The sequence below is a fragment of the Neolamprologus brichardi genome, chromosome 3 (assembly GCF_056152115.1).
Source record: "Neolamprologus brichardi isolate AB-2024 chromosome 3, ASM5615211v1, whole genome shotgun sequence".
NCBI lineage: Eukaryota > Metazoa > Chordata > Actinopteri > Cichliformes > Cichlidae > Neolamprologus > Neolamprologus brichardi.
In genome coordinates this window covers 963,137-989,599 of record NC_142106.1, presented here as the reverse complement: position 1 = coordinate 989,599, position 26,463 = coordinate 963,137, and the positions used below count along the sequence as shown (strand labels likewise).

The following is a 26,463-nucleotide window of genomic DNA, read 5'->3' as shown; positions in this document are numbered from 1 at the left end:
ACCGTGTTCTGTTTTAAATAGATTTTCCCTGAGAAAGTTACTCTTTAGTGCCCCCTTTTGGCATGACCTGGTGTAACATGCGCAAATCTGTCTCTGTTCTATGATGTCATCAGAAAGTGCATGCTATTGTTTGGGGAAAAGACTTCTCTTGTTCTCCTGTCCTCTGCTGTAGTGGCAATTGTCTCCCTTAAGATGGTCTTTAAGGGCATTGTCGGTATGTAATTCTGTTCCATCCTTACTAATGAACAAATCTACTTGTAGAAATGTGATTGCAGTGTTTACTTAATAGAAATGTTTGTAAAGAGAGGATTCGCTAACGTTTTTGGCTAGACAAGTCATTTGTACTGTTTTTGTGTATTTGTCCTCATCTATGATTTCTAAGAGCATTTTATGTTATTTCTCAGTTTTACCCTACTTCAACTGGCCTAAGTAAAGGGAGTGAAGTCAAACCCTCTTGTCTGCGTGGTCATTTTGAAGAGGAGTTTAGTCTGAATGTCGACTCTAGCAAGGCGTTAGAGGCAGAGGACATTACAGTAAAACGACAGCCTCTCAAAGACCATTTTCGTGAGGAACTGGACAGCAAATAGAGCTATCCTCCAGAAACAGCTCAGCTCTAAGATTCAGCTGCAGATGTTGGAAAAATCCAATTGACAACAACATGTCACAGAGAACCAGCGCATCAATGAAAACCAGATCTAATATATCTGGCTCCTCCAGGCATTCCAGGAGTTCAGCTGCAAGTAAGGCAGCCGCCGCACAAGCACGTGCAGAAGCTGAGGCAGCTAAGGCTGAAGCAGCATTTGTGGATAAGGAGAATGATCTGAAGTTGCAGCAAGCAGAACTGGAAGCTTCCACGCAGCTTCGAAAAATGCGTCTTGAAGCGTCATTGGATAAAGTACGCATGGAAAAAAAGGCTGCAGCTGCAGAAGCAAAGGCAGAAGTTTTGGAGGCTGCAGTGATTCAAGGTAATAGCGAGGGTCTTAGTGAGATAGATGTTCCTGCTGATGACCCAGTAACACGCACGAGGGAATATGTGAAGGGTGCCACACATGGCAGCCAAACCACGCCTATTCTAGAAACCTCCAATGATAACACGGAGATGAAACTCTCTCGGCATTCACCGACCATAGACTCCTACCCCAAGATCTTTACGCCAGGATCTGATGTACATTTTCGACCAAGCCTCAAGCCAGTTGTGGCACCACACATCCAAACACAAACCACACCCATAGCAGCAAATCTAAAGGATCACTTTCCAGGCAAAGCAGAGCAAAGTGACACTTACACCCCTAAACAAGAACCAACAGTCAGTTATGCTCAACAGCCTCTAGACAGTGGATACACCGGCACCGCCTATATTACAACCACAGACAACTTCAGTCACCCACATGAGACCACATGCCAGGAAAGGGGTCCACTGTACACTCCACTAGAAATGGAGCAGAACATGTCAGACCTTGTTAGATTTATGGCTCGACGTGAACTGGTGTCTACAGGGCTCCTTCACTTCAATGACCGTCCCGAATGCTACAGAGCCTGGAAAGCATTGTTCATAAATACCACCAGAGGCCTCAACCTCTCACCAAGTGAACAGCTTGACCTTCTTGTGAAATGGCTAGGTAAGGATTCAGCTGAACATGCCAGACGAATACGATCTGTGTATGCGAACCAACCAGCAAACGGACTCAGAGCTATGTGGGATAGGCTTAATGAATGCTATGGTGCACCAGAGGTCATCGAGGGTGCCTTTTTGAAAAGATTAGATAACTTTCCCAAGATTCCCAACAGAGACGGTCGTAAGCTAAGAGAGCTGGGAGACTTGCTGTCGGAAATACAGGCTGCCAAAGAAGATGGTGACCTGCTTGGGCTTAGTTATCTGGATACTCCTCGTGGTGTTACCCCTGTGGTGCAGAAGCTGCCATTTTATCTCCAGGAAAAATGGCTTTCTCTAGGCTTTAAGTACAAAGAAGATCGCGGGGCTCCCTATCCCCCATTCGGCTTCTTTGTGGACTTTGTGTGTCGGGAAGCACGGATGCGCAACGACCCTGGCCTCACACAGACCGCATTCAGCAGTGAGTTATCAGGCGCTAAGCAATCGTCTAAAGCCGAAGGTCACAAGGCTGTGGCAGTTTTTAAAACGAGAGTCTCTCGGGATCCTCTGCCCCCTTCCAGCAGTACAAGGACTGTATCGCTTGGCACCCGATTTGGAAGTGAGTCATCCACTAGAGAGGATCCAGTAGAGCGCTGCCCGCTACACAATAAACCCCACTCCTTACCAAGGTGTCGTGGGTTTAGAGAGAAGCCAATAGAAGAAAGGAAAGCACTCTTGAAAAGGCACGGAATATGTTACAGGTGCTGCAGAGCCACACATTTGGCAAGGAATTGCGAAGATGACATCTCCTGCTCAGAGTGTGGGAGCAAGAGCCACATTGCCGCCCTGCACCCTGGATCTGTTCAATGGTCCACCAACACAGCACATTCCGCACCAGATCAGGGCGGGGAGGGAAACTTCAATCCGATTGAGACTGATGTTTCCACAGCATGCACTGAGGTCTGCGGGAACTATTCCGCAGGACGTTCCTGCTCAAAAATATGTCTAACCAAGGTCTACCCAACTGGCTGCCCTGACGCTGCAGTTACATTATACGCAATATTAGATGATCAGAGTAACAGATCACTTGCGCGTACTGAGTTTTTCGACTTATTCAACATTTCAGGTTCTCCTTCACCATACACTTTGAAGACATGTGCCGGAACACAAGAGACAGAAGGCAGGCAAGCACATGGCTTTGTGATCAAACCCATCAACGGCAGTGTCACACTTTCTTTGCCAACACTGATTGAATGCAATGAGATCCCAAATAACCGTGCAGAAATACCAACACCAGAGGTAGCATTAAACCACAGTCATTTGAAGGCCCTTGCAAAACACATTCCAAAGCTGGACTCCCAAGCTTCCATTCTGCTCTTGTTAGGCAGAGATATCATTAGGGTTCATAAGGTCAGAAGACAAGTGAATGGTCCACAAAATGCTCCCTATGCCCAGAAGTTGGACCTGGGTTGGGTTATTGTGGGAGATGTGTGCATTGGAGATGTCCACAGACCTACTGTTATCAGCTCTTGCTACACTAACGTACTGAAAAATGGACGCCCTTCTCTCTTTCAGCCATGCCCAAACAAGTACTCTGTAAAAGAGAAATACAGTAGTGGTGGGTCCCCTTCATTTCCCCTGACATGCAAACATCCCCTTGCCAGCGAGAAACGGGCCACTTTAGACTGTAATGTGTTCCAGACAACAAAGGACGATGACAAAGAAGCTCCTTCAATCGAGGACGGACAGTTCATCCACATCATGGAACAAGAAGTTTACAAGGACCAAGAAAACAGGTGGGTGGCTCCCCTGCCCTTCAGATCTCCACGACCAAGGCTCCCTCATAACCACGAGCAAGTACTTGAACGTCTCAAATCTTTACAGCGGTCTTTCAGAAGGAAGCCTAAAATGAAAGAAGAGTTTGTCTCGTTCATGGCAAAGATCTTTCAGAATGGGCACGCTGAAGAAGCCCCACCTCTGAAGCCTAATGAGGAGCATTGGTACCTGCCTTGTTTTGGGGTTTACCATCCCAAGAAGCCCTCTCAAATAAGAGTCGTCTTCGACTCTAGTGCCCAGCACAAAGGTTTGTCTCTGAACCAAGTACTCCTAACGGGACCAGACCTCAACAACACTCTGGTAGGAGTCCTCCTGCGGTTCCGGAAAGAACAGATCGCTTTCACTGTTGATGTACAACAGATGTTTCATTGTTTCATGGTGCGACCTGAAGACCGGAACTTCCTCAGGTTCCTCTGGTTTAAAGAGAACAACCCAGAGAAAGAGATTATGGAGTTCCGTATGAACGTGCACGTCTTTGGAAATAGTCCTTCACCGGCTGTGGCTATTTACTGTCTTAGACGTGCAGCACAGGAAGGCCGGAAGGAGTATGGGGAGGATGCAGAACAGTTCGTCACTCGTGACTTTTACGTAGATGATGGGTTAAAGTCCTTGCCCACAGCAGATGCAGCTATTGATCTGCTCAGAAGAACTCAAAAAATGCTGGCTTGCTTTAACCTTAGGCTGCATAAGCTGGCTTCGAACAGCAAGGAGGTCATGAAGGCCTTTCCCAGTGAAGATCATGCCACAGACCTGAAGGATTTGGACCTTACTGCTGACACTCTACCAATGCAGCGTAGCCTTGGACTGTACTGGGACTTGAATTCAGACTGTTTTACTTACCGTGTACAGGACGAGAGAAAGTCATTCACTCAACGTGGAGTGCTCTCAACGGTGAACAGCCTGTACGATCCTCTAGGATTTGTTTCCCCTGTGACAATTCAAGGAAAACTGCTGCTTCGAGAACTAGCCTCACAGTCTTCGGACTGGGACACTCCATTGCCAGCAGAAAAGGAAAAGGTGTGGGAAAGTTGGAGAGATTCTCTGCAGGAGTTAAGACATCTGAGGATCCCCCGACCATACTCAAACATGTCACCATCTACTGTCAAGTTAACAGAACTCTGTGTTTTTTCAGATGCTTCAGAGAAAGCAGTAGCTGCTGTTGCCTACTTGAAGACTGTGGATGCAGATGGGGGATGCTGCACTAGATTGGTTGCAAGTAAAGCCAAACTGGCCCCACGGCCAGAGCATACTATACCTCGGTTGGAGCTTTGTGCAGCAGTCATGGCAGTAACTCTGTCTGAGGTCATCACCTCCGAAATAGACATCGTATTTGACGCAGTCACCTACTACACAGACAGTAAGGTGGTGCTCGGATATATCTACAATGAGAAAAGGAGGTTTTATGTATACGTGAGCAATCGAGTCCAGAGAATCAGAAGAAGCACAATGCCACAGCAGTGGCGATATGTCTGCACAGAAGACAATCCCGCAGACATTGCCACACGGTCTATCACAGCAGACCGCCTTGAGAACACAATATGGTTCTCTGGACCGGCATTCTTGTCTCGACCTGAAGGGGCGTCACCAGTGGTACAGAGGTTTGACCTTTTGGAACCAGATCAAGACAGTGAAATCAGGCCTCAAGTCACAACACTGTCGGTCACAGTCCTCAAACATCTTGGCTCTGGGCGGTTCAATCGCTTCTCATGCTGGAATTCCCTCACAAGGGCTCTTGGTACCCTTATTCACATTGTTCAGAGCTTCAAAAAAGGAAAGGAGTGTGTCACTCAAAAATGTGAGGGTTGGCATCAGTGCAGCACACCCCCAACCCGGGATATCCTTGAACAGAGTAAGCTAGTCATTATCAAAGCAGTTCAACAAGAGGTCTATAGAAAAGAACTGGAGTGTCTTGCATCAAACGCCAACATTCCCAAGAGCAGCTCACTCGTTGCCCTGGATCCTTTCATTGACTCAGACGGGCTATTAAGGATTGGGGGTCGTCTCATTGAGGCAAAAATAGGGTTCCACGAAAAACAGCCACTGGTCCTGCCTGGACGGCATCACGTAACCACTCTCATAGTGCGTCACTTTCATGAGCAGGTACGTCACCAAGGACGTCTCTTCACTGAAGGAGCTGTCCGATCTGCAGGTTACTGGATCGTTGGTGGCAGGAGATGCATTAATAGACTCGTTTTCGAGTGTGTCACTTGTCGAAGGCTGAGAGGGAGATGTGAAGTTCAAAAGATGGCAGACTTGCCACCAGACAGGCTCAGCATGGAACCACCTTTTAGCAACGTCGGCATTGATGTGTTTGGGCCCTGGTCTGTATCAGCCCGTCGCACGAGAGGAGGCCACGCTGATAGTAAGAGGTGGGCTGTCCTCTTTACCTGTCTGTGTGTCAGAGCTATACACATTGAGGTAATTGAGTCATTGGATTCCTCCAGTTTCATAAACGCATTCAGAAGGTTTCTGGCGATTCGAGGGCCTGTGAAAAACATACGCTCCGACCAGGGCACTAATTTCACCAGAGCTTGCAAAGATATGGGGATTCCCTCAAATCGTGATGGGAAAGCCATGGAGAGGTTTCTGTCAGAACAGGGATGTACGTGGACCTTCAACACACCACATTCCTCTCATATGGGAGGAGCATGGGAAAGGATGATCGGCATCACACGTCGTATCCTGGACTCGATGCTTCTTCAGATGGGCTCCTCCGAACTCACACATGAGGTACTCACAACATTCATGGCTGAGGTCTCAGCCATAGTGAACAGTCGACCACTTGTGCCTGTGTCAAATGATCCTACAGATCCTTTCATTCTTACACCTGCTTCATTGCTTACTCAGAAAGTAGGTCCATGCCCAGTACCAGAAGGAGATTTTGGACATAAAGACCTATTGAAGCAACAGTGGCGCAGGGTCCAAAGCTTGTCTAACACATTTTGGGACAGGTGGCGGAAACAGTATCTGTCAACACTACAGTGTCGAACAAAGTGGACTTCTGACCGGCCAAACCTTAAGCAAGGGAGTGTGGTGCTTCTTAAGGACAGTCAGTGCAGTAGGATTGACTGGCCCTTAGGTATTATTGTTGATGTGTATCCCAGTAAAGACGGAAGGGTGCGCAAAGTGCAAGTAAAGGTCATTAAGAAAGAGGGACCAAAGTTTTACGTCCGACCCGTGAATGAGATGATCTTGCTCATTCCTCCAGATGACTGAAATGTGTTTGACCTTGTCATATTAGTAGGTGAAACCTGCTGAGTTTCAGACGGGGAGTGTTCTGTCACCATGTAACCGTGTTCTGTTTTAAATAGATTTTCCCTGAGAAAGTTACTCTTTAGTGCCCCCTTTTGGCATGACCTGGTGTAACATGCGCAAATCTGTCTCTGTTCTATGATGTCATCAGAAAGTGCATGCTATTGTTTGGGGAAAAGACTTCTCTTGTTCTCCTGTCCTCTGCTGTAGTGGCAATTGTCTCCCTTAAGATGGTCTTTAAGGGCATTGTCGGTATGTAATTCTGTTCCATCCTTACTAATGAACAAATCTACTTGTAGAAATGTGATTGCAGTGTTTACTTAATAGAAATGTTTGTAAAGAGAGGATTCGCTAACGTTTTTGGCTAGACAAGTCATTTGTACTGTTTTTGTGTATTTGTCCTCATCTATGATTTCTAAGAGCATTTTATGTTATTTCTCAGTTTTACCCTACTTCAACTGGCCTAAGTAAAGGGAGTGAAGTCAAACCCTCTTGTCTGCGTGGTCATTTTGAAGAGGAGTTTAGTCTGAATGTCGACTCTAGCAAGGCGTTAGAGGCAGAGGACATTACAGTGGAGGAAGCTGCCCAACAGATCCCACACCAGGAATACTTCGTTGAATAGAACCCTCTCCTAACCGGGGAGCCATAGCTAAATAAAAAAAGAAAAATTAATTTCCTGTTTTCTTTTTGGTAAATACAAAGCAAAATGTATAGCCAGACACAACACAAACAAGCCAATGATTCACCATAGTAGACACCAGGGCCTTGGTGGTAGACTTTTCCTTTGAACTTGACGCATGAAGGCAATCGAAAAAGCAAGTTTGTCGCCATCTTCAGTCCGACTTTCTAGATATTTCAGCAGCACACAAAGATCAGCAAAAACTGGTGCAACAACAAAAACTATTGCATTTACATTATGTTTGACGGACTCACAGGTATACATGTATTTTACATGGAAAACTGCATAGGCGTCATTTTGCTCTTGACTGGGGTACGGTGAAACATATCTTTTTGGTCTCACATTAAGGCATTCTGTAGCATCATCAACCTCATACGGGATACCTGAGGATTTCTTGAGTGGGAGCAAGTCAAATATCTGAACTTAACTTAACTGTTTTTTTTCTGTTATTTTCTGGATTTGTTAATAAGGATGAACACATCTGTATGTGTGTTTAAACATGCCCCACTGCTGACATTAGTGAGACAGAACAAACAAAAACCCTTTTCCCGTAAAGGCAAATCAAACAAGACAAATAGAATAGCATGGGGTAATACTGCTGGGTCCAGAGGGTCAGACATAATGACTCATTCTCAGCAATGTTACAGTTTAAAAACCAGACTAGATATCCCTCCACACTCAGCAGTGTGACTGTCACTGCTGTTATTTCAGTGGGCTGAAGTTTGATCTGTGTTGTTTACCAAAGTGCAACAAAAGCTGTTTAACATGTTTCATTTTTAATTCTTACAGAAACATTGTGATTTTTGTCTTTCAAGTGTGTATAGCAGTCTGTGACATCACTGATGAATCCACCAGTTCTTTTTGAGCCTGTTATCACTACACAAACGTTTGTTTAGTCTTTCCCGAGAAATAAGGTCAAAAACATGGCAGTCAGACATCCCACGCTGGGTAAAGGGAGTTACACCTACTGCAGCTCCCAGTGATTTTAGAGAATATGAGTAGTTACACACTACAGTGGGATATCCCACTACTGACGGTAAGAAAATGCACATTATTAAGTAAAACAGGCACATTCGAAACAGAAATAACTTTTTGTAACAGCCACATAAAACTTGGAGCTGATTTAGAAACATCACCTCGGAGCACTGTATGTTACTGTAATGTTTTACACTGAATGACAAACTTTACTGTTGTCTATAGTTTAGTGTTCAGTGCTGAAAGCAGGATTGGGATTTTGTAAATGTGCAAGTGATTGACTTTGTGGAGATCAGAGTACATGAGTGCGTTTCAAACACGTGGCTGCTACAGTGTATGTGGGTGGGGACGATCAGCCGATATTTAGCAGAAGCTGACACTGAGGATTGTCACAACCAGTCATGGAGCGTCTCTGGATCCTGAGCTGCACTCTGTGTGTCCTCCTGAGCTGGATGCATGTGGATCAAGCGGTGGCTGAACCGTGAGTTTGTCTTCAGCGTGTTTTTGTCTGTGTGAGTTGTTCACTGCAGTAACTGCTGTATGTGTGATGCTGTATGCAGCCAGTACCTGGTGGCCATTCCTGCAGTTATTGAAGCTGGAGCTGAGGCCAAATTCTGTGCAACTCTCCGACAGCCCAGTGGGACTCTGGTCATGACTGTCACTTTGATGTCCCGAGAGAAGAACACGACCTTATTCACGCATACGTCAAATGAGGCCTTTCAAACCTGTGTTCAGTTTGAGGTTGACAACCAGCACTTTCACACACAAAGTGTGTTTGTTAGTTGTTATTGTAAGCATTATTGGCTTTAATGACTATCTAAATATCCCACTGTCTCAGGCTCCTTTGGTACAAAAGGAGGTGCAACATTTTCAGGTGGAGGTACAAGGAGACACATTTTACTCCAAACAAGTCAGAAAAGTGATGATCCGAGCGTCTGATCCCTTCACATTCATCCAAACAGATAAACCCATCTACCTCCCTGGACAAAAAGGTAACAATGTGCTTTATGTTATATAAGACATGTAGTTCATTCAAATCCCATCATCATGAGCCAGCTGCTCCACCATCTCCAATTTGTGTAACAAGTTTTGTGGTCCAAAATTTGGACACACATACAGTGATTGATGTGAAATGTTTGCTTCAAATAGCAAATGTTTTTCAAGATATCAATACGGTCGATGGACCAAGATGTTTATTCGAAGTTTGAAATCCGACTGCATCTTTGAACATAACTACCGTATTTTCCGGACTATAAGGCGCACTTAAAATCCTTTCTTTTTCTCAAAAATCAACAGTGTGCCTTATGTATGAATTCTGGTTGTGTTTACTGACCACAAACAGATTTTATGTGGTACACAGTGCTCAAAAATCTGTCAAAAATGTTTTAGAATGACTTTGGTAAGGTACGAAGCCGCACCGCTTGATGGATTGTCGGAGCATTACGGCTAGAAGAGTCAGAAGCCTCGCGGACTCGGCCTAATCTGGGTTCTAAACGCCGTCTGCTTCAGGTCCTAAAGTCAAATGAACACTGCAGCATCACTGAGAGTTAAAAACTGTCTAAATTCTTTCATCTTTAATAAAATGATCAGTGTTGCTGCTTTACCAGGTGTAACAATTAAGTTTAACATCCAGGCATCCATGAAAACACAATTTATTAAATTTAGAAGTTAGCAGGACGTTAGCTCGCTGGTTTTGCTAGCTTCTAAAACATGCTCTTCTATCACTTCCAACATAAATGAAGACAGAAAGCTAAACAGCAGTGATGTTAATAGGGTTACTGAAGTTGCGCTAGCTGGTATATAATAATGTGCTATGTGATTGCTAGCGACACAGCTATGTTAGCATAGCATAAACACAGTGAAGCTGGAGGATGAACGCTAACTTTTTTCCACTCGATAAACGTTCCCGATGGTTTTTGACGAATGCAATCACATGGAAAGATGCTTTAAATGGACCAAACTTCAGTCAGGAGAACAACTGAGATAATCCATCCACAATACCAGGTTAGTCATTATTATAAGATAAGTTAACCTTTATTAGTCCCACACGTCGGAAATTTGTTTTGTTACAGCAGAAAGTGGACAGTGCAAAGTTACATAGCATAAATTATAAGGCGTTTAATGCGCCCTATATTCCAGTACGCCTTATGTATGAAAACAGACCCGTTTCAGACAAGTTCATCGTCAGTGCGCCTTATGGTCCGAAAAATACGGTATTTTAAAAAACAACAAAAGGAAAAAAAATCCCACAAGTTTCATATTTGAGCTCACACTAATGAAGAACTTCACATTGCAAAAGACAGCTACTGACAACGAATGGTATGCAGTTATTTCACAGTGATGAGAAATAAAACATGCAGAATACTCAGAGTGCACAACTTCCCCCAAAGGGCAAAGGCCATATTATATTTTCCATTTTGAGACCTGCTGCTGTGATGGAGAATTAGACAGTAATTCAGCTTAACTTTGTAATCGGGGACAGAGAGCACAAAATGAATCATGTCTGAGTAATGCCTCTTAGTTTATTTCAGAGTCAAATTCTTTTTATGTGAAAGTTTAATGGTTTTAATTTTTAATAGTTCACAATAAAATAAATATATTTAAACATGGCTTTGGAATTCAAAGTACAAAAAAATCGTGAGGGAAGAATATGGAGGGCCTCGGGTGCCAAAATGTATTAAATACATAATTAAATAATAAATTAAATGTGTCATTAATTACGCAATGACAATTACAATGTTGCGTGGAGATCAGGGGCAGTACCCCTGGACTTGCAGACCGGGGTGGTGGTCCCCATCTTTAAGAAGGGGGACCGGAGGGTGTGTTCCAAATACAGGGGGATCACACTCCTCAGCCTCCCTAGGAAAGTCTATGCCAGGGTGCTGGAAAGGAGAGTTCGTCCGCTAGTCGAACCTCGGATACAGAAGGAACAATGCGGTTTTCGTCCTGGTCGCGGAACTCTGGACCTGCTCTTTATCCTCTCGAGGATACTTGAGGGTGCATGGGAGTTTGCCCAACCAGTCTACATGTGTTCTGTGGACTTGGAGAAGGCATTCGACCGTGTCCCTCGGGGTGTCCTGTGGGAGGTGTTGCAGGAGTATGGGGTGTCTGGCCCATTGCTACGGGCCATTCGATCCTTGGTTCGCATTGCCGGCAATAAGTCGGACTCGTTCCCGGTGGGTAATGGGCTCCGCCAGGGCTGCCCTTTGTCACCAGTTCTGTTCATAATTTTTATGGACAGGATTTCTAGGTGCAGCCAAGTGGTGGAGGGCTTTCACTTCGGTGGTCTCAGAATCTCATCTCTGCTTTTTGCGGATGATGTGGTTCTGTTGGCTTCATCGGGTGAGGGCCTCCAGCTCGCACTGGAACGGTTCGTAGCCGAGTGTGAAGCAGCGGGAATGAGGATCAGCACCTCCAAATCTGAGGCCATGGTTCCCAGCCGGAAAAGGGTGGAGTGCCCACTCCGGGTCGGGGATGAGTTCCTGCCCCAAGTGGAGGAGTTCAAGTACCTCGGGGTCTTGTTCGCGAGTGATGGGAGAAGGGAGCCAGAGATCGACAGACGGATTGGTGCGGCGGCTGCAGTGATGCGGACGCTGCATCGGTCCATCGTGGTGAAGAGGGAGCTGAGTGTAAAAGTGAAGCTCTCAATTTACTGGTCGACCTACCCTCACCTATGGCCACGAGCTGTGGGTAGTGACCGAAAGAACGAGCTCGCGGATACAAGCGGTGGAAATGAGCTTCCTCCGAAGGGTGGCTGGCCTCTCCCTTAGAGATAGGGTGAGAAGTTCGGCCATCCTGGAGGGGCTCAGAGTAGAGCCGCTGCTGCTCCACATCGAAAGGAGCCAGCTGAGGTGGTTCGGGCATCTGATAAGGATGCCTCCTGGGCGCCTCCTGGGTGCCTCCTGGGTGAGGTGTTCCAGGCATGTCCCACCGGGAGGAGGCCCCGGGGCAGATCCAGGAGAGATTATATATCTCGGCTGGCCTGGGAACGCCTTGGTGTTCCCCCAGATAAGCTGGAGGAGGTGGCTGGGGAGAGGGAGGTCTGGGCCTCTCTGCTTAGGCTGCTGCCCCCACAACCCGGCCTCTGATAAAGCGGATGAAGGTGGATGGATGGATGGTGTCATTAATTAAAATATAAATCAGCAATATCATTTCAATTTCAATAAATTCTATACATATGTCTCATACATGTCAGTCCATTATCTGAGATCTGTCTTGGCTTGCTGTTTAGGGTAACCAATCAGATCCATGTTTGATAAGTTGCAGTGACTTTGTTTTAAAGTATAAAGAGAGAAACAGAGGTAACCTCTCAATTTTTCTCAAAGTGAATTTCAGAGTCGTTACGATGGATAATAAAATGCGACCTGCCAAACAGCTGGTGAGTTTTTGAACAGTATTATTAATAATGCTGTTTGCAATTTGGATGCAGTGATTTACACAACAGTTTCTTAACTCCACCTGTCTTTCTTCTTTTGCTCTTTCTTTCAGTATGATGTCATTGAACTTCAGGTAAGAATGCGCCTCTAGAAAAGGCTTTTACTTCTCTTGTAAATGCATCAACACAACACTGAACACATGCAGTCAGACAGACTTGAAGGTTCCCTGCTCACTGCTTGCATACACACTGCTTCTGCAGTATTACTCCAAGTTACTGACAGCGCAAGGTTTAAAAACTGGACAAAGTGGGTTGCATGTATGTAATACACACCGTGCAGGTGCCTGTTCTGTCACTTGATGCCCCACATGTAAAATTAAAATGACAGTGATTAAATCAAATTAATAATTTTGATTTAATTACTCCACAAACACAGCCACAGCTTCCCTGTCATTACAGCTTAGGTTTCTTTATATCACTTAATTTTTAAACATTTATAAACAAGTGCTTCACATCTAGAAGGGGACAAAGCTGGCTACAGATGAAGACAGGACATTTTTATGTCCCCCTAAATTTATATTGTCCAGTTTTAGCTCGAATCTTGTTGAAAAAGAAAAGAAAGAATCTAGTTGGTACTGTATTTACAGCTGTGTAGTAGCTGTCACTGTCATTTGATTTAACAGGATCCTCACAGTAACAGGATTGGACAGTGGCTAAATGAAACATCCAATAGCAGAATACTGCAACTTTCTTACTCCTTGGACACTGAGGCCCGTGAGGGACCGTACCAGATCATTGTGTCAATGGGTGAGAGGAAAATATATCACAACTTCAAAGTGGAGAAATATGGTAAGTCGGTCTTATTTATTTTTAAATTCTTTGTTGTAATGGAGTGCAAATGCTGACATTCATATTTTCCCCCAGTTTTACCCAAATTTGATGTGACAGTAAATATATCTGGAGAAGTGAGTATTGGGCAGGAAGACATTGAAGCTAAAGTGTGTGCAAAGTAAGGAAAAGTTCTTTCAGGACAAATTATGTGTTGTAAAATCTGGAGTTTGAAGAGCAAATGACTCATAATGTTTACTTATTTTTCTTTATACAGGTACACGTATGGACAGCCTGTACCAGGACGTGTTACAGTCAATGTGTGCAGACCTATTAGGTACTTTTTCCACGGTATATTGGTGCGCAGTGAGGATGATTTGGCCCTATTTCAGATAAGTGCGCCCTGCCACACAGAGACAAAGCAGGTACAGTTATGATTTATTTCTCTCCAACATTTTTTCCCTGATTCTTTGGGTACATTCAGGCCCCCTGCATTAGCATTACAGCATACGGGTTACCTGCTCTACCCAGCTGAACTGGCGCCGTGTGTCCTCTTCACCTTTTTCCCCTACAGTTTCATCATCTCATACTTTCATCCATGGATTTGAATTTTTAGTGATATCTCATCTTTCTTGGACGGACGTGTCAGCTCCAAAGGAGTGAAGTGGTGTTTGTTGTGCCTTAAAGGCTGCATAGGTTGTGTTGGTGTTTCTGCTAGATGATTAGCTTTACTGGTAGGGCTAAGGCTAGTGGTGTGTGTCATCATGTCTGTCACACAAAAGAATACAACTTCTGTGAGAAATCTAAGAACTTCAAAAATACTCTGATCAGACTGTGTCACCTAAACAAGCTGAACAAACATACACTTATCCAAAGATTCAGCTCTTGTTAAAAGTTTGAACAATTTAGACTGTTTTACTGAGTTACTGCTCAGTGTTGGGAAGGTTAAAGTGTATTCCACTACTATTTCTGTGTGATTTATTACTATTACTGAAGGCTACTCGCCATACCAACACCAACTAGATGTTTAAATCTTAATATAAATGAGTAACAGTAGGTGGACATTAGGTAAGGCTGCACTTTTTGCAGTGATCTCGTATAGAAAACTATTCCACGCGTATATAAAACAGGTCAGCGACTCCGAACCGTAGTAAAGGGACCTCTGGCTGATACGTCGGGTTCGTGTCGGGCTCGTAGCTGAAAACTAGCTTTACTTTGTTGTCTGGGTCAACTTTGCTAGCGAGAGACAGAGAGAGGCGTTGAAAGGCTTCTCCAACGGGAATTATTGTTTCAGAGGAAAACACGAACACGGTGTACAGTCGAGTCTTAATACAGTGGCTTTCAAAAGTATTCGCCCCCCTTGAACTTTTCCACATTTTGTCACATTACAGCCACAAACATGAAACAATTTTATTGGAATTCCACGTGAAAGACCAACACAAAGTGGTGGACACGTGGAACGAAAATCATACATGATCCCAAACATTTGTTACAAATAAATAACTGAAAAGTGGGGGAAATAGCTACAGTGGTTTACTGAAACATGCGAACACAAATGGAAATGCAACCGGAACTCTCTCAGGCAAGCTTTCATGAGTTCAAGCCCCGCTGTTGCTGGCGTTTGTTTTAGATTCAAAGAAGGAAATGGGAGTAAAAGATGGATCGACAATGGAATAAAAGTTCAAACTGTTACTTTGCTAAGTTGTCTGTTATGTGTAGAAACAATAATCCCTTGGGGCAGGTGTCCTTGTTGTGCTTGGATGGTTCATAGGTCAACATAAAGTGCCTGATCGAAATAAAGGAATGAAATGGGGACTGAACTGGAAATGAATGTAAAAGCTGCCAAAGCCTCAACACAAACTGCTCAAGCCCATTTTAAAATGGGCGATCGTGGCTCAAGAGTTGGGAGTTCGCCTTGTAATGGGAAGGTTGCCGGTTCGAGCCCCGGCTTGGTCAGTCTCAGTCGTTGTGTCCTTGGGCAAGACACTTCACCCGTTGCCTACTGGTGGTGGTCAGAGGGCCCGGTGGCGCCAGTGTCCAGCAGCCTTGCCTCTTTCAGTGCGCCCCAGGGTGGCTGTGGCTACAATGTAGCTGCCATCACCAGTTTGTGGATGACTGGATGTGTAAAGCGCTTTGGGGTCCTTAGGGACTAGTAAAGTGCTATACAAATACAGACCATTTACCATTTAAAAAATCCCAAGAAAGTTTGTTTAGTTGGAATCCAACAAACACACAAAAAGGTAGTGGGTGAAGGTTTTTTTCACAGTACTGTATAACATATATATAGTAGTACTGAGATTTTGAGGATATAAATGAGATGCTGCTGGGAAATTTAAACGATACAGTGGTTTTGTGAGGTGATACCATCATACTGCTATACAGGCCCAGCTCGACAGGATGTTTGGGATGTTGTGGAGGATACGGCGTCTGTGTTTTCCAAAAAGAATTTCAGATTTTGAATCATCTGAGCACAGAGCAGTTTTTGTTGTTTTAAATGAGCTTTTGCCCAGAAAAGAATGCAGCGTTTCCAGTTCGCATTCACATTTGACTTCTTTGCGCAATGGAGCTTTAACCTGCGTTTGTGGGCGGCTCGGTGAACTTTGTGTGCAGATATTGATTTGTGGAAGTGTTCCTGAGGCCATGCAGTGATCTGACTGGCAGAATGACAGCAGTTTTTCATGCATTGCTGCCCGAGGACCTGGAGACTGTATCTGATAGTGGATTTCCTCCTTATCCTTTGCACGTTTTGATGACATTATGCGCTGCAGATGATGAGATATTCCCCGTCTTGATAATTTTACATTAATGAAATTATTCTGTCATTGTTCTACAATTTGTAGACACAGTCTTTTGCAGATTTGTAGATACAGAATCTGTATTTGTGAGAAACTTTGTCTCTCTATGATGATCTTTTTATACACAGTTATCTGAATGATCTGTTGCCAGGTAACATAATCAGTTGCAAAAGGTTCCTTCAGCTGTTTATGTTTAGTACAACTGACCCCTCGAGACTTTTGTCCCCCCACCCTACATTTTTAAACCATATTGCTTGCATCAAATTCTAAATGAGCTCAAGTCTTTCATGACTCACCATAGTTTGAACATTTAATATATTTTATAGATTCGATTGTGAATGAGATCTGATTATAATTTTGGTTTATTCTAGTAAGATTGTATCGCACACAGCAGTGATTTTCTTTCTTTCTTGTTCTTTCCAGGCAGACAAGACTGGCTGTGCAACTTTTTCCTTCAACATGTCAATTTTTACTAAAATTGACCAAAAGGTGCTTCAAGATGTTCTGGATATCAAGGCCAAAGTGGAAGAAGAGGGAACAGGCAAGGTTTTTTATTTCTTTATAATGACACATCGATGTGTATTTAACCAAAAAGGCATTCACAGTATTATAAGATGAACATTTTTACATTCAGGTATTTCACACCCTCAAGAGAAGAGAGTCACGATTTCTTACGTTCTTGGAAATGTGTCTTTCATTAACGTGCCCAAGGTTTGGGAACGGGGATCTAATGTGGAAGGAAAAGTAAGCCTAAAATGTTGTTTTCAGCTCAGTTTGTCGTACAAAGCACATTTAAATTGTTTGTATTTTCCATTGTTAGAGCATTGTGTTCTTCAACAGGTCAGAGCAGTGCACCACAACAATACACCCATTTGTGACGCACCGGTCTACCTGTTCACGGGACAAATATGGCAAACACGCTCACTACAAAATCTGACAACTGACAGCAACGGTGTGGCCTCATTTTCTTTCAGCACTGATAACTTTGACCAGGATATCCAACTCCATGTGAGCTGACACACTGAAACAATGTGTAATTTAATGCAGCCATCACAGCAGCATGAAGCCACAATTGGTTTCTGATAGGCTGCAAATGTCCAAATACCTCCCACAGTAATAAGCTGCAATCCTGAAACAGTTTATGACTCATCTTACTCCACGTTTGCCTTGCTTATAAAGCCTCATTGACCAATGTTGTTTTTAGATCAGTTTTTTAAATTTTTGTTTCATATCCCCAACTAGGCAAGCCTGACACCAACAGTGGGCTACCCAGGATATAGAACTACATACTATGAGAGGGGATTTCACACATTATCCATGTCCCAGCCGTCTTCTCCTGATATTAAAACAATCAGCTCTCTAGAGGTACAGAAGAAGGATAAACCAGTGTCCTGTGATGCAGAAGAAGACATATCAGTCAACTACACTATAGTGGGAGAGTCTCCGGGGTCTGTGGATGTCATTTATCTGGTGAGTTATCGCTCAGCTTGTCACTTTATGGCATAACTACAAAGTTCACCATGGCCAGACCTTTAGTATGTTTGCTAAAAAAGTACTGTTGTAATGCCCATCAGGACTGAAGAAGAAACTTTCAGTCCATCATGAGAATCCAGCAGCTTCGATCTATTTCAGCCTAAATACCTGATCCAGCCCAAACTATATGCTTTAGCAAAAAGGAAAAAGCCTAAACGTAAAACTAGGGAGGGCGTCTGTCTCCTGAATCCAAAGTGGAAGCTGGTTCCACAGACTTCAGGTCTGGTCCCTGTGCTTTGTCCCTTATCATTTTCTGTCAACTTAGTAATTAGCCTCAGTGTTTAGTCCTTTGTTCATGATATCCTTAGTTTTCTCTCTCTGCTAAGTATTTAAATTCTTAGGCCTTCTTAGTTTCAGTCATCTGGGTTCTGCTCTCAGTTAAAGTTGTTTGTATTTTAGCCCTCATTATAGTTATTGTACTTTTCCTGTGTCCCCCTGCACTTTTGACTGATTGATTGATGAACTTTATTGATCCAGAAGGAAATTGGGTTAAAGGCTGCCAGAACTCCAGCGCCATCTTACCCTTCCAGCCATACATACATTGCACAAACATCACATGGGGATGACAAGTCAGAAGAGGTAGAACAGTGGAAATACACAATACACGAGGAAAGACCAGGAGAAAAAAGACCCGCCCAGGACACTACTAATCCATCCCACAAAAGGCTTGCTAGCCAATCAGTGATGCATAGATTGAAGTTCTCTTAAGTAACATAAAGCCATTAATATAACATGAAAAAATAACCATATTTACATTATCTTTGTCCTTATATCAACTGATATAAATTAATATTAACTGAACAGTTTTATATGCAGTAGTCCGTCAACAGTATTCAACAGTGGCCGATGGCGCAACATAGCAGCCTCGCTTCTGTCAGTGCACCCCAGGGCAGCTTTGACTACAACTGTAGTTTGCCTCCACTATTGTGTGAATGAGCGGATAACTGAATGTGAAAAGCACTTTGGAGTCCTTAGTGGACTAGTAAAAGCGCTATACAAATACAGGCCATTTACCATTTTACACGAGGAAAGACTAGGAGAAAAAAGACCCACCCAGACTGAGCCCTTAAAGGGAGATTGGTTTGAGAACAGAAAAAACACCTCAGCACACGAATCTTCAAATCTCACAACATAAAAGACATCAGAGGCATTATTAACCCTTTAAATCCGGTGGGAGTGGGCACGCTCCATTTTGCGTAACTATTTTTAAATCCCGGTAGCTCTACAACCACGTAAGCTAGCGCAATAATTCTTTTTGCATATGAAACCGGAGGAGTTGTACTCACATATTATGCCATCAGCTTGTCCTCGGTCACAGTTTCCTTCCACATATGGCTTTGAGAAAACTGCATAAAAAGCGCTTGCAGCAACAAAAACATAATATTCCAGAAACACATTTTGCCGATCAGATTAGCTGTTTGTAACACTTCCTACGTCCATCAGCACGAACTATTGCATGTCCGCCATTACCTGCCCAAAACCGGAAGTGATGTCATTTTGCGGAAATGTAGTTTTTTACCATCAGGGCCTTATGAGCCTATACTGGTGTTTTTAAAAGTTATGTCTGACTTTATGACTTTCTGTGTCGTTTCTGGGATGCTTAGTACGGTGGCCCCTAGAGACAAAGCACGTACAAACTCCAAAACACTTGCAAACTCCAAAACACGTGCAAACTCCAAAGCACTTGCACAATCCAAAACACGTGCAAAATCCAAAACACTTGCAAACTCCAAAACACGTGCAAACTCCAAAACACTTGCAAACTCCAAAACACTTGCAAACTCCAAAACACTTGCAAACTCGAAACCACTTGCAAACTCCAAACCACTTGCAAAATCCAAAACACTTGCAAACTCCAAAACACTTGCAAACTCCAAAACACTTGCAAACTCCAAAACACTTGCAAACTCCAAACCACTTGCAAAATCCAAAACACTTGCAAAATCCAAAACACTTGCAAACTCAAAACAAAAGTTTTTTCATAATATTTATTTTCGTTTTTCCTGCAGTATATGAAAATTGGTGTATTTCAAAAATAAAACTCTGAAGACACTCATAGTCACACTCACAAAATAAATTTCCTGTGGTAGGAAACTATTTTGGGCAACTTTTTTGTATTTACAGTTCTGAAGGATAAACCTCTTAAATTTCTCTAACCAGAAATATATGTTAAAAAAACAAAAACGATTTTCAATTTTTTTTGTAGTTACTTAGTTAATTACTATGCACTTAATGCAGACATATTATTAAAATTTGGACTATAATGGTTTTATTGATGTATATCAACTTGGAATGCTCCCAAAAATGGCACTACAACATGTAAAAATATAATATAAGCTCTTGCGGACTTGGTTCTATGGTAGGTCTTAAACGGTTAAGAAGAAAAATCTTGATCCTAATGTTCTTTCTAACTTCAGGCCAATTTCTAAACTCTCTTTTATGTCCACAATTTTGGCAAAAGTTGTTTTCAAGCAATGTCAGACCTTTTTAGATGTTTGTGGCATTTGTGAAGCATTCTAGTCTGGTTTTAAATCTCGTCCTGAGACTGCACTTTTACGAGTTTTTAATGATCTTCTTATAACTGTAGACTCAGGTTGTTGTGTTGTTTTAGTCCTTCTAGATCTGACTGCTGCCTTTGACACAGTTGATCACAACATTCTCGTATGGAGACTCAAACACGTTGTTGGTCTTAAAGGCTCAGTTTTATCATGGTTTAAATCAAACCTGTCAGAGAGCTCATGTTCTGTTGCTATTGGGCAATGCCCCTCTTCCTCTGCCCCTGTGTGTTGTGGTGTGCCACAGGGCTCTGTTTGGGGTCCAGCTCTGTTCTCCTCATACACGCTGCCTTTTTTATTTTTATTCCTATATTTAGGAAATACTACAATACTAAATACAATATTCCCTTTCATTGTTATGCTGATGACATCTAAATTTGCTTCTCCTTGAATCTGGATGTCTGTTAACCTTTTAATTCAAACACATTGAATTAAAAGGTGTGAAAACCTTTCACTGGTAGTGATGTCCACAGATATCAGTGCTAGTTCATTCTTGTTTTTAAATGATTTCTGTCTTCCAGGTGTTGTCCAGAGGAGCTGTCACCATGCAAGGACAAGAACAGGTTCAAGTGCAAGATAGATCAGGTAAAATTTCCATATTTCCACATATGCCACAGCCAAGCATTGACGTTGGTCTGTTTTGTTGATCTGTGGATGTATGTTTGGACCTGTGTTTCAGTGAATGAGGGCCAGGTGTCCTTTAAAGTCAGAGTGTCTCCTGAGATGGCTCCAGAGTTCCAGGTTGTGGCTTATGCCGTCCTGCCAAGTGAGGATGTAATTGCCCACAGTGCTGACTTCTCTACTGACAAATGCTTCAGCAACAAGGTGAGTGTAATTCTAGAGGTGTGCTGTGTGTTTGGTGTCTGCAGTCATGCCATGTCGTTCAACTCAAAGTCAAATTCAGTTGGCTAAATCACCTGAGGATTTCTAGCATATACTGGTTGTTGTGGACTGGTTGTTCCACAGCTGTTTCTACTCTACCTGAGGACTCACTCCCATTTATACAAGCACCTTTTTCAATGATGATGCAAGTCCTACCTATCTAACACTGACACAGTGTTCATACAGTGTCCAGTGTAGTGTGCAGCCATCTCATGGGACTCATGATTTGTCACTCACCACAGTGAAGCAGCTCATTTAGCCAGCAGTGAGTGGGGAGTTATCACAGTCACTAAACTTCTACGGGTATTTTGTGTGTGTCAGGTGTCAGTGGAGTTTTCACCGTCTTCAGCCGTCCCAGGTGAAGAGACCAACATGCAGGTGACGGCCCTGCCACGTTCTCTGTGTGGTGTGAGCGCCATCGACAAGAGCGTTCTCATCAAGGAGCCTGGGAAGACTCTGGATGCAGATAAGGTAACTGCTGATATTAACACCAGTGAGGTGGACACATCCCTTATTTCCAGAGCCCGTAGTGTCGTGACTTACCAAAAGCTCAGGCCTTCGCTCTGGTACTTGTGTCCTGATAAGTATTCTTTGGGCAGTCATACATTCAACGGTTTTAAACAGTCAAATGCTGAGTTTGTCTTAAAGCAAACTAGTATAGAAATAATACAAATGCATGTGTCTGTGATGACAGTCAGGTAAATGTATCACCTGCCAGTCAGTGTCTACTTTATTGAGAAGACTTCAACTTTACATCGAAACTGCTCAAATACACGAGTGTTTGTTGATGTTAAACATACAGCAAAACCTGGAAAAAGTGAGACTTGGTGAGGTAAAGGAGCTACAGAGACAGTTTCAAATGGAGAACACTTACCATATAAGTCACTAAGAACGAACAGTTTATAGAGAAATTGTACAACTTCTGTAAGATCCCTCAACTACAACACCTCAACTACAACACCTCATATCTGTGGAGGCTTACTGCTGACTTCATTTTTATTTATTTATTTTTTAAGAACCCTTCTTAGATAATCTAGCAGTTCATTTGAACCTAATCGGTTCTAGTATTTACACCAGTACTTCATTTAAGAGTTTACAATTATGTGGACCAAATGTGACCATGATCATGATAGATCAGTCAAAACTTCATAGGACTAAAAAGGTTTGGAGGTTTTGCTGAACTGTACTTTTCTTTTCAGATATTTGACTTGCTCCCACTCAAGAAATCCTCAGGTATCCCGTATGAGGTTGATGATGCTACAGAATGCCTTAATGTGAGACCAAAAAGATATGTTTCACCGTACCGCAGACAAGAGCAAAATGACGCCTATGCAGTTTTCCAGGTAAAATACATGTATACCTGTGAGTCCGTCAAACAAAACGTAAATACAATAGTTTTTGTTGTTGCACCAGTTTTTGCTGATCTTTGTGTGCTGCTGAAATATCTAGAAAGTCGGACTGAAGATGGCAACAAACTTGCTTTTTCGATTGCCTTCATGCGTCAAGTTCAAAGGAAAAGTCTACCATGAACACTCTCATCATGTCTACTATGGTGAATCATTGGCTTGTTTGTGTTGTGTCTGGCTATACATTTTGCTTTGTATTTACCAAAAAGAAAACAGGAAATTGATTTTTCTTTTTTTATTTAGCTATGGCTCCCCGGTTAGGAGAGGGTTCTCTTCAGCGAGGTATGCCTGGTGTGGGATCTGCTGGGCAGCTTCCTCCACTAATAGAGACAGTTCGCTCTTTCTTCCCTGAGACTTGGATCTGGGATCTGGTGGAAGTTGGGTAAGTATCTGTTGTGAAGAGATCTGGTGGATATTACATTTTTTAAAAAGTTTATACGATCACATTTAGAAACCCATGTGAACTTTCTGCTGTGTCTTTGCACACATGAAAAACATGAAAATAGAATAATTGTGAGCTTTTTTCTTAAGCATGTTTTGATGCTTCAGGCCGATGTTTTGTCATATTTAAAGTTTTGTGGGATATATTTGTTAAGAGATGTATTCTAAAACACTTCTTCAGCAGAGAACCAGAGAGGAGAAACACACAAGTTTTCTTGCTAGCAAGGGCAGTCACCAGAGCGCTCGCACGAGAGAGCGAGGGCTCAGAGACTCGCAGCTCTGAGACTGCCCTGGTCTTTATTTATACATCAGAGGGTGTTTGTTCCTTACATTGGAATGTAGAGGTGTATATGTGTGTGTGTGTGTCAGAGTGTGACCACATAAACTTAAACGAAAATCCAACAGTTCATCTATATGTAAAAAGGGCACTTAGACTAAAACTGACATAGCTACGTTAATCCTACCGTAAAACAATAAGAGCAGGTACGACCTCTCCCATGCTCCCAGGATGTGGGTGTGAATGCCAGAGCACTCTGGAATGCACACAAAGCTTTTGCAGACTATTAAGGATCGCACATCCTATCACTACCATATGTAAACTTATATTATTAAAAGATTATACTGACTACTAAGTACAATTTTCTATTGACAATATTATTTCACTGTCATCAGCAGCGTGGAGCTCTTTTACTTTGTCAATGCAACATAAACAAGTAATTCACACTGCAGGATGTAACTACACTGTTATACAAGTAATTTACAGACACAAAAACATGTTTGATTATGTTACAGAATGTGTTTGTGTGTATCTGCTGCTTCAGAGACGATGGGAAAAGGGGCGTGTCCCTGACTGTCCCAGACACCATCACCACCTGGGAGACGGAGGCTTTCTGTTTGTCCTCTCAGGGTTTTGGTTTGGCTCCTCGTAAAGAAATGAAAGTCTTCCAACCTTTCTTCCTTGAACTCACCATGCCCTACTCCATCATCCGGGGGGAGCACTTTGAACTGAGGGCGACTGTCTTTAACTACCTGACCAGCTGCATCATGGTAATGAATGATTAAAGTGTTTAGATACATTTCTGTTCATAGCCAAGGAAAACCATACTTAAAACATGACTTTCTAAGCAAATTATATATCATAGTTATTAAAATACGATAGAAAATATTTTTTCTTTGGCAATATAACCATGCAGGATGCAGGCCGTTCTTGAAAGGCCCCTGCTCACCAACACCTACAAGCTCACCTGCAAGCACAGACACCAGATTGCCCAATCACATGTCTTTACACTACCAACCCTCCTCTAGCTTTCTTTGTGCGCTCATGCACCTTGTAGAACAGAGTTTAGTGTGGAGGCTGTAAGAAAACAGATGGAGGGAAACGATTAGGAAGGGCCTGATTAAAGTATCCAAGTAAAATGAAGGTCTACTTTGATCATGAGTTCATAACATCAAACTTGTGCATTTGTTTAGATGCTTAAAAAATGTGTTCACATTTGAACTCAGGTTTAAATGTAGCCATGTCTGTGTTCCTCGTACAGGTTACTGTCACTCCTGGGCCGTCCTCAGATTACACCCTCACGCCTCTCTCTGGTGATCTGTACACTTCCTGTTTGTGTGCCAACGAGCGCAAGACCCTCAGGTGGACCATGATCCCAACAGCCTTAGGTGAGGATCAGGCTTTGGTCCTCCACACTGCCAGGAAACCGCTGTGTGGCAGGCTGAGTACGACCCAAGTGCAGGACCCAGAAGCAGGAAGTGAACTCTCAGGAAGTGACTTAAAAAGAATCCACATAAGATGGCTAAATAGAATAAATGGAGATTAAAACATTAAAGAGCAATTATAAAAACGCTATGTGAGAAATACTGCAGAAATATAAGTTATCATAATGAAATGAGAGAATCTGAGACCCAATAAGCTATATTCATGGAATTTAGAAAGCTGTGTGTGCATTAGACCACAGTGAGTGTGCAGTGTAGAGCTAGGACATGTAGACAGTCCAATCCAGCTGCAAATCGAGGTAAAGCAAGAATATAACCCCTGTGTTTAGAAGGCTAAACGTGGGGGTTGTAGGGAGTGGGGCAGAATGTCTATACCTCCAGTCTGAGGGTAGCAGCTGCCTCCATCCTCATGCTTTACTTAATGCAGCTGTCTTAGCCAATGATAAGTCATTTTGAAACCTTCCTTTCAATTCATTATGCATGCTTCCCTTGGACATATCATTAGAATTCAATTCAATTCAATTCAATTTTATTTATATAGCGCCAAATCACAACAAATGTCGCCTCAAGGCGCTTCATAGATACAGAGAAAAGCCCAACAATCATATGACCCCCTATGAGCAAGCACTTTGGCGACAGTGGGAAGGAAAAACTCCCTTTTAACAGGAAGAAACCTCCGGCAGAACCAGGCTCAGGGAGGGGCGGGGCCATCTGCTGCGACCGGTTGGGGTGAGAGAAGGAAGACAGGATAAAAGACATGCTGTGGAAGAGAGACAGAGATTAATAACAGATATGATTCAATACAGAGAGGTCTGTTAACACATAGTGAGTGAGAAAGGTGACTGGAAAGGAAAAACTCAATGCATCATGGGAATCCCCCGACAGCCTACATCTATTGCAGCATAACTAAGGGAGGATTCAGGGTCACCTGGTCCAGCCCTAACTATATGCTTTAGCAAAAAGGAAAGTTTTAAGCCTAATCTTAAAAGTAGAGATAGTGTCTGTCTCCCGAATCCAAACTGGAAGCTGGTTCCACAGAAGAGGGGCCTGAAAACTGAAGGCTCTCCCTCCCATTCTACTTTTAAATACTCTAGGAACAACAAGTAGGCCTGCAGAGCGAGAGCGAAGTGCTCTAATAGGGTGATATGGTACTACAAGGTCATTAAGATAAGATGGGGCCTGATTATTTAAGACCTTGTATGTGAGGAGCAGGATTTTGAATTCAATTCTGGATTTAACAGGAAGCCAATGAAGGGAAGCCAAAACAGGAGAAATATGCTCTCTCTTTCTAGTCCCTGTCAGGACTCTTGCTGCAGCATTTTGGATTAACTGAAGGCTTTTCAGTGAGTTTTTTGGACATCCTGATAATAATGAATTGCAGTAGTCCAGCCTGGAAGTAATAAATGCATGAACTAGTTTTTCAGCGTCACTCTGAGACAGGATATTTCTAATTTTAGAGATGTTGCGCAAATGGAAGAACGCAGTCTTACATATTTGTTTAATATGTGCGTTGAAGGACATATCCTGGTCAAAAATGACTCCAAGGTTCCTCACAGTGTTACTGGAGGCCAAGGTAATGCCATCCAGAGTAAGAAT

The 26,463-nt window shown here is 43.0% G+C and overlaps 1 protein-coding gene across 1 annotated transcript in view; it reads left to right on the top strand.

Annotated features, from left to right (window-relative positions):
- Positions 1-8,503: 8,503 nt before the first annotated feature.
- The window catches only part of LOC148103083 (alpha-2-macroglobulin-like), a 33,126-nt gene continuing 15,166 nt past the window's right edge, over positions 8,504-26,463 (top strand). Inside the window, exons 1-20 of the mRNA XM_087831235.1 lie at positions 8,504-8,814; positions 8,894-9,074; positions 9,172-9,325; positions 12,659-12,711; positions 12,822-12,842; positions 13,392-13,557; positions 13,633-13,717; positions 13,814-13,961; positions 16,755-16,872; positions 16,966-17,075; positions 17,172-17,339; positions 17,574-17,801; positions 20,941-21,004; positions 21,099-21,244; positions 21,623-21,772; positions 22,501-22,644; positions 22,751-22,853; positions 22,951-23,089; positions 23,970-24,195; positions 24,687-24,813. Coding sequence (XP_087687361.1) covers positions 8,735-8,814; positions 8,894-9,074; positions 9,172-9,325; positions 12,659-12,711; positions 12,822-12,842; positions 13,392-13,557; positions 13,633-13,717; positions 13,814-13,961; positions 16,755-16,872; positions 16,966-17,075; positions 17,172-17,339; positions 17,574-17,801; positions 20,941-21,004; positions 21,099-21,244; positions 21,623-21,772; positions 22,501-22,644; positions 22,751-22,853; positions 22,951-23,089; positions 23,970-24,195; positions 24,687-24,813 — 2,611 coding nt within the window. The 5' untranslated portion in view covers positions 8,504-8,734. The remainder of the gene's footprint in view (positions 8,815-8,893; positions 9,075-9,171; positions 9,326-12,658; positions 12,712-12,821; positions 12,843-13,391; positions 13,558-13,632; positions 13,718-13,813; positions 13,962-16,754; positions 16,873-16,965; positions 17,076-17,171; positions 17,340-17,573; positions 17,802-20,940; positions 21,005-21,098; positions 21,245-21,622; positions 21,773-22,500; positions 22,645-22,750; positions 22,854-22,950; positions 23,090-23,969; positions 24,196-24,686; positions 24,814-26,463) is intronic.